This window comes from Phasianus colchicus, chromosome 35 (assembly GCF_987193195.1).
Source record: "Phasianus colchicus chromosome 35, bPhaCol1.hap1.1, whole genome shotgun sequence".
Lineage (NCBI taxonomy): Eukaryota > Metazoa > Chordata > Aves > Galliformes > Phasianidae > Phasianus > Phasianus colchicus.
This window is the reverse complement of record NC_143470.1, coordinates 792,719-800,517: the sequence shown is the minus strand read 5'-3', so window position 1 is coordinate 800,517 and position 7,799 is coordinate 792,719. Positions and strand designations below refer to the sequence as shown.

At 57.4% G+C, this 7,799-nt stretch overlaps 1 protein-coding gene across 1 annotated transcript; it reads right to left on the bottom strand.

Moving 5' to 3' along the window:
• Positions 1-211: 211 nt before the first annotated feature.
• On the bottom strand, positions 212-4,062 carry LOC149913699 (uncharacterized). The gene is made up of 3 exons (XM_090128966.1): positions 2,371-4,062; positions 1,973-2,038; positions 212-1,874 (listed from the first exon to the last, which is right to left on the bottom strand). The coding sequence occupies exons 1-3, from the start codon at positions 2,375-2,377 to the stop codon at positions 697-699; spliced, it is 1,251 nt and encodes a 416-aa protein (XP_089985092.1). The 5' UTR covers positions 2,378-4,062; the 3' UTR covers positions 212-696.
• Between the last annotated feature and the right edge of the window lie 3,737 nt (positions 4,063-7,799).

Below are 7,799 nucleotides of genomic sequence, written 5' to 3'. Positions count from 1 at the left end.
GCGGCAGCCAGATGGCAAATCCTGCTGTGTGTGTACAGAGTTGGTTGGGTCCCTGTCTGAAGACAAAACTGGCAGGACCCAAACAACGTGGGGGCAGAAGAGCCATGGCTTGGGAGCTATCTTCATGCCTTTCTGCACGTCAGGCCCTGCTGCTCCTGCTTCACCCCTGCATGGGAACTGCCCCTGTCAGAGTCTCTTCTGGCCAGGGCAATTCCCCTCCGTCTACCCGTGCCTGCTGCCCATCCCCACAGCAATTCATGGTACTGGGCAGCACAGGAAGCTGTGTGACACACCCTCTGCATCCCGCTGCACAAAGGACTGCAGGGAGAGAGGAAGGCTGGGGCTGGTGGTGGCAGCAGAGGGACACGGCCATCTGTGGTGCCCCATCCTGCCCCAGAGGCAGGTATGAGGAGCTGGGGGCTGTGACAGGGCCCAAATGACTGCAGGCAGAGGGACACAGCAAAGGGAACACAAAGCTTTTAATAACGTATCATAGAAAACAAGGAGTAACAGTAAGGACGATAATCCTAAAATTCCCATCCCACAAGAGTTCATTGCCAGATGACGTCCCATCCCACTGCCGCGATGACTCCGGAGGACAGCTTGGTTCTGGAAAGGAGGGATGGGGCCGCTGGCGGTGCCTCTGGAACGCTGCCGCTGCTGCCTGGTGCTGTGGGGCCGGCAAGGAGCGCAGGGTTACGGGTAGCCATACTGGTCGGCTATGGCCATGTCTATCTCCCGCTGCACCAGGAACTGCACGGGGCCGATCTTCATCTGCTGGGCCGCCCGCTGCCGCTCCTCCTGGGCCAGCTTCTTCATGCGCTCCCGCTCAGGCCGCTGCTCGGCTGTGATGGGCAGCGACACCTCCATCACTATGGGTACCGCACCGCCGCCCGCCCGTGGCCCCACGCAGGACACAAAGTCCCCGGGGCGCTGCGGCCGAGGCTGCTGCTGGTGCAGCACTGGTGGTGGTGGTGGTGGTGGGTCCCTCCGCAGCGGTGAGCTCCTCTGCGGGGACGGGCGCAGGCAGCTCGGCGCCGTCTTCTCGGCAGTGCCCCCCTTTTGCCCCGTGCTGCCTGGAGATGCCAGCGCTGCCTTGTCTGTGCCGCTGTCTTGGGGCCGGAGGGCAGCAGGGCCGGTGCTGGCCGAGGGTTGGGGCTGCGCAGAGGGTGGCTGGCGCACCGGGCCCACCACAGTCACCCTCTGCCCCAGCGGGTGCACGACCTGGATGGATTTACACAAGTGCACGCGCAGCTCGCTGGCAGTGCCCGCTTGCCCGCTGCTGCTGGCTCCTGCGCTGGCCCCAGACAGCTTCGCTGGGCACAGGCGCTTGCGGCCTTTTCTCTCTGCTCTTTCCGTGCGCGGCGGCAGCTTCCTTTTCCTGGCTGGAGCGCTGGTGGTGGGCTGCTCCTGCTGGGAGCTCTCCCCTTTCTGGGGGGTGCCGGCAGGCGCAGGGCGCTTGGCCCGCTTGGTGCTGCCCCTCTTCTTCTTTTCTGCCACCCGGCTGGGGACAGAGCCCGGTGACGGGGGCGAGTGAGCCTGAACCTCCTGGGGCTCCATCTGCTGCACCTCCTCGGTGGGCTGTGCGCTTTGGGCTGAGGGAGGCGTGGTGACAGCCAAGGCGGTCGGCCGTGGACTGAGCCGGGCACTCGCAGGTGGCGTGATGGGGCGCAGCTGCGACAGCCCACACTGCAGCTCAGGCAGGAACCCGGGGGATGGTGGGAGCCCCCAGAAGGGGTCGGCGGGCGTCCCGGAGGCAGGCTGTGTGCTGAGCTCTCTGCTGTCCCTGGGGTTGTCAGGGAGCTCAGCGACGAAGCATCCTGGGGCAGGGCTGCCGGGGTTCTCATGGGGGACCTCTACAGCTCTTGCCACGTCTGAAAATGCAAGAACATCCCCCAGAATGGTGATGATAGCCTTCCCGCACCCACTCTGTGCAAACACGCACCTGCAGCTCTGCAGCCCCCAAACTCACCGTTGATCCAAGACAGCAAACCCTGGATGTCCGTGATGTCCTCCAGCACATCCGAGCTGGTCGCCACTGCAGGGAAAAGCAACAAAATCCCAAAGAGTCAATGCCAGCTCACCCGTACCATGTTCACAGTAAGGGATCTAGGCTAAACATTGGCTTCCCACTATCAATCAGGACAGGAAAGGTAACCGTAAATCCCCGCACCATTCCACAGATGCACTGCTTTTGTCCCTACAACAACAGATTGTATGTTGATTTCACAGACACCAGCAGGCAGAGAAGTTGTGTCCAGTAAGCCCATGTCCCCCCGGAAAGCAGAAAGGTGCTACTTTGATAGCCCAAACACAAACTGACACAAACACTTCTCACTGCCCCTTCCTGCACTCCAAACGGATGCTTACTTGACATCGCCTACAGCACTGCAACTGCAATCTTCAGCTGCCTTGACTCCTGAGTTCTCCTTCTGGACAGGAACCCTACAGAAAGTATCAACAAGTGAAAAATCACAAGGAAGAAGCATTGTCCCAGCTTTCTTCTGCCATGCAATGTAGTCTCCGGAGGGGGCAATGCTTGGACATCAGCTGGCTGCAACAGCTGCCCATCACTAGCTCCAGCTTGTGTCTGACTGCCATGGCTTCTGTCAGCAAGTGCCCCCCGGTCCCCTTTTCCCCCACAGCTGTGCTGATCGTCCATGTCCACAGCTGAGCAGCTGGCTCTCTGCCGTGACTGCAGCGCGGTGCGGTGAAACACCTGCTGGGTATGGCACACCAAGCAATCCATGGAGCAGTGAGCCACAAGTTGCACTCTGTGAAGTCTGCGCTCTGCTTCCTTGGAAAGGTCTGACATGAAGGGGGGGCTCGGCAGCAGTTTTCCAGGGGAGGAATGACATTTCATCATCCTCACCGAATCGTGGGATGGAATCTCAACAAGAACCCATTTCCTCTGGATACAGCCAGAAGGGCACTGCTGGAGCTGGGAACTCCTCCCCAGCCCAGCTTTTCTGCTGAGACACCTCCCGGCAACCAGCCAGCACCAAACCCAGCTCACCTGGTCACTGCTCAGCCCGAGCTGTGCCCAGCTCACACACACGCCGCAGCGCTGCTTCCAGTGGGCTCTCACAGGGTGATCTCTCTCAAGAAAAGCACAGAGCTCAGTCTCTGCGTGCAGCACGCTCACCAGAGCACCAGCTCTGCTCACCAGCTGTGGCACAAACGCTCCCACCCTGGCACCGACTGTGACCTCAGCGAGTGCCTGCATCGCTTCTGTGCTCTCATCACAGGCAAAGGGAGTGGTCACCTCCTAGACCCACGTTTTAGGAAACCAACGCCAGGGTCACCCAGTGGGGTGAATGGGGGTGATTGAATGGGGGTTAATTGAAGGAAAGCAACAGAGAAGTGAAGATGACTCTTGTGCAGCCCAATGAAAACGCAGTATGGCCTCGTAGTGGTCAGAGGAGTCCCAGAGGAAGTAGTGGGAACTGGGAGGAGTGCACAGCAGTATGGACCAGAGAAGTCCAGTGTGGCAAAGTAAAACCCAGTGAGGACCAGTATGGGCTCAGAGTGGTCAGTGGAGTCCTATAGGAATGAGTAGAAACCAGTGGGAAGCACATCTGTGTGCCCCAGGGCCGGTGCTGGCCTCTGCCTCTGGCTTTGGGCCCCAGGGCTGGTGCTGGGCTCTCTGGCTGGAGCTTCAGACTTCAGGGCCGGCACCAGCCTCTCAGGCTGTGGCTTCAGGCCCGAAGCTGGTGCTGGCTTCTTGTGTTGTGGCTTCAGGTTTAGGCCCAGGACTCGTGCCAGCCTCTCTGGCTGGGCCTGGGCTTTAATCCCCAGGGTCGGTGCTGGCCACTCAGGCTGTGGCTTCAGGTCCCGTGGCCAGGGCCAGCCTCTCTGGCTCTGTTTGTAGGCCCCAGGGCCACTGCTGGCTTCTCTGGCAGCATCTTTATGTCCCAGGGCTGGTGCCAGCCTCTCTAACTGGGGCCGTGACTTTAAGCTCCTGGACTGGTTCCTGCCTTTTGGGCTCTGGCCCAGAGTCACCAGGGCTGGTACCAAATTTTAAGAAAACAACACGAGGGCCACCCAGTGGCGTTATCCCACCTGGTGGATGAGGGAAAGGCTGTTGATGTAGTCTACCTAGACTTCAGCAAGGCCTTTGACACTGTCTCCCACAGTATTCTCCTGCAGAAGCTGGCAGCCCGTGGCTTGGACAGGTACACTCTTGGCTGGGTAAGGAACTGGCTGGAGGGTCGAGCCCAGAGAGTGGTGGTCAATGGAGCTAAATCCAGCTGGTGACCGGTCACGAGTGGTGTTCCCCAGGGGTCGGTGCTGGGGCCTGTCCTTTTCAATATTTTTATTGATGACCTGGATGAGGGCATTGAGTGCACCCTCAGTAAGTTTGCAGATGACACCAAGTTGGCTGGAAGTGTCGATCTGCCTGGGGGTAGCGAGGCCCTACAGAGAGATCTGGACAGGCTGGAGGGCTGGGCTGAAGCCAATGGGATGAGGTTTAATAAGACCAAATGCCGGGTCCTACACTTTGGCCACAGCAACCCCAAGCAACGCTACAGGCTTGGGGTGGAATGGCTTGAAGACTGTGTAGAGGAAATGGACCTGGGGGTGTTGGTTGACGCTCGGCTAAACATGAGCCAGCAGTGTGCCCGGGTGGCCAAGAAGGCCAATGGCATTCTGGCTTGTATCAGAAGCAGTGTGACCAGCAGGAGTAGGGAAGTAATTGTTCCCCTGTACTCAGCTCTGGTGAGGCCGCACCTTGAGTATTGTGTCCAGTTCTGGGCCCCTCACTGCAAGAAAGACATTGAGGCCCTGGAGCGTGTTCAAAGAAGGGCAACAAAGCTGGTGAGGGGTCTGGAGCACAGGCCTTATGAGGAGCGGCTGAGGGAGCTGGGATTGTTCAGTCTGGAGAAGAGGAGGCTCAGGGGAGACCTTATTGCTCTCTATAACTACCTGAAGGGAGGTTGTAGCGAGCTGGGGGTCGGCCTCTTCTCTCGTGTAACTGGTGATAGGACTAGAGGGAATGGTTTCAAGCTTCGCCAGGGAAGATTCAGGCTGGATATTAGGAAATACTACTTCTCTGAAAGGGTGGTCAGGCACTGGAATGGGCTGCCCAGGGAGGTGGTGGAGTCACCGACCCTGGAGGTGTTCAAAGAACGTTTGGATGTTGTGTTGAGGGATATGGTTTAATGAGAACCATTGGTGACAGGTGGATGGTTGGACTGGATGATCCTATAGGTCTTTTCCAACCTTAGTGATTCTGTGATTCTGTGAACAAAACAGAGAAATTAAGATGCCTCTTGTGTAAGCAGCCTGGCTCATCCTCTCGCTCAGGCACCGCATGATCACACGCAGGAGATGTTGCCCCCAGGCTGCCCCCAGCTTGGAGACTGAAGGATTTGGGCTTCCAAGCAACCAGCAAGCATTTGGATGAGTCAGCCCTCTGGTTTTTGTGAGAACAGACTAGTCCACCCTGAAAAGCCATCTCGGCAAAGGCAGAATAGCTTTGTTCTTGGGCTGCAGCACTCCGTGGCCAGCGCTGCTCAAACACCGGGCCTGCATTTCTTCCTGGGCATCCACACGTGCTGAGTCTCCTGCAGCTTGCTGCAGGGGTTGTGGCTTCCTGCTGAGGAGTTCCTCCCGTTCTTCTGCAACTGCCCCCCAGCATCACTACCGCCTCCTCTGCTACCGTACCGGGAGATGCTTCAGGTCCAGTAGCCTGCACTTCCTTCCTCCATCAGCAGCTGCTCCTACTGACCTTCATTCACACTGGGATACCGTCCACTTCTAGCGCCAGCTGACCTGCAAGACAGAGGAAGGAAATGTGGCCTTAGCACAAATGCAGAAGCCCAAGGCTGTGCCACCACCATGTACTGCAGCCTTGGGAAGTCAGCTGCAACTGCAAGCTTTGTCAGAATTAAGGCAGGCACTGTAAATGAAGTGTGACTTGTGAACTGAATTGCCACAGTCAGAAATAAATAGTGAAATCGCTTACTTAACTGTAGGTGCTTACCTCTGACCTGGACTTGGAATTGAAGGGTACAAGACAAATGAGGAACACTTGGCAACTCAGGCAAGCTGAACAGTGCAGGGAAGATTGTCGCATTTCTTCTCCTCCCGGCCCAGAAATTAATTTTCCTACCTTAAAATGAAAAGGGAAAAGAGCATGACTTAAAGTAGACACAATACAGCCTCACATCACAGGAAGAAGCTGGAGAGCTCTTGCGGCACAGAGCTCACGGCTGTGGAAATTAAAATGGCCTCTAAGCTTTTAAGCAAGATGAAAGACGAGGTGAAATGCAAAACGTCAGCACTTCCTGCAGAGCACATCACACAGCTGTAGGCACCAGCTGAGAGGTAACAGGTCAGAAAGGAAGACCTTACTATGTGAGCACAGGGACAAGCTACTCTTCTGCTGGGCCTGTGTTCACAGTGAGGCTTTCCCTCAAGAGCGCTGCTCAAGCTGCTGCTGTCTCCAGCTGTTGGTCACTTCCCCCTGCTGGACGCTGTGCCCACAGGTCATTCTGCTTTGGGCAAAGCCTGCTGGCTTAACTCCAAGCCAAGGTCACAGGCCACGCTCATCCAGCTGGTTTGCCTGAAGGGGCTCAGAGGCCACGCGTGGGATCCTTTCTGCTGGTGGTTCTCTCCGGGCAAGAACCTCCACTCTCAGAGCAACAGCCAAGAGCCGGAAGGCAGAAAAAGCTTCCAATCCCCGTGGATGTGGCTGTCTGCAAAGACAACGGCTGCTCTTCAGCAGGGCGATGCTCACCCAGCAAAGCACTCACCCAGCAGATGCCCTTCCTTACACTCAGAACTGTCCCACAGTTGTGCAGCCCTTGGCATTGCATTTCCAACCAAAGTTCACATCCTGTTCCACCTGGACTGCCACAAGTCCGCGGGGCCAGATGAGATTCATCCAAGCGTGCTGGGGAGCTGGGGGAGGTGAAAAGCCAAGCTGCTTTCCATCATCTGTCAGCCTTCCTGGTCAACTGGAGAGGCACTTTGGCCACCACAACCCCAGGCACCGCTATGGGCGTGGGGCAGAGCAGCTGGAAGTCAATGTAGAGGAAACAGACCTGGGGTAATGGGTTGGCACGCAGCTGAACATGAGCCAGCAATGTGCCCATGTGGCCAAGAAGACCAGTGGCATCCTGGCCTGTATCAGAAATGGTGATGGCAGCAGAGCAGGAAAGTGATTGTCCCGCTGCACTCAGCTCTGGTGAGGCTGCAGCTCGAGCGCTGTGTTCAGTTCTGGGCCCCTCATTGCAAGAAGGATCTCAGGGAGACCTCATTGCTCTCTGTAACTCCTGAAGGGAGGCCGTGGTGAGCTGGGGGCTGGTCTCTTCTCTCATGTAACAGCGATAGGACGAGAGGGAATGGCCTCAAGTTGCACCAGGGGAGATTCAGGCTGGACGTTAGGAAATATTACTGCTCCAACAGAGTGGTCGGGTGCTGGAATGGGCTGCACTGGGAGTGGTGGAGTCACCAGCCCTGGAGGTGGTCAAGGAACACTGAGACGTTGTGTTGAGGGACACGGATTAGTGAGAGCTATTGGTGATTTCAACCCTGGTGATGGTGTGATTCTGGATCGGGGATTCAGGGGGTACACTGGCGGAGAGGGGGGGAAAGGAAGAGGAACATCAGAATGGGGGAATAGGAGGGGTGCGACAGGGGAAGGGGACGAGGAAAGGCACCCTGGGGGTCAGAATGGGGAATGGGGAGGGAACTGAGAAGGGGGCAGTGAGGTGGGGGGTGGAGGAGGACTGCAGGAATCAGAATGGGGGAACTGGAGTTGGGAGGGTGCTCCAGTATTCAGGTGCGAAGGG

What these genes read in the sequence shown, in the direction of transcription:
- LOC149913699 (XM_090128966.1), bottom strand. An exon ending in TTTGCTGTCTTGGATCAACG is followed by an intron (nt 1,875 to 1,972) that starts GTGAGTTTGGGG and finishes TTGCATTTTCAG; the next exon opens with ACGTGGCAAGAGCTGTAGAG.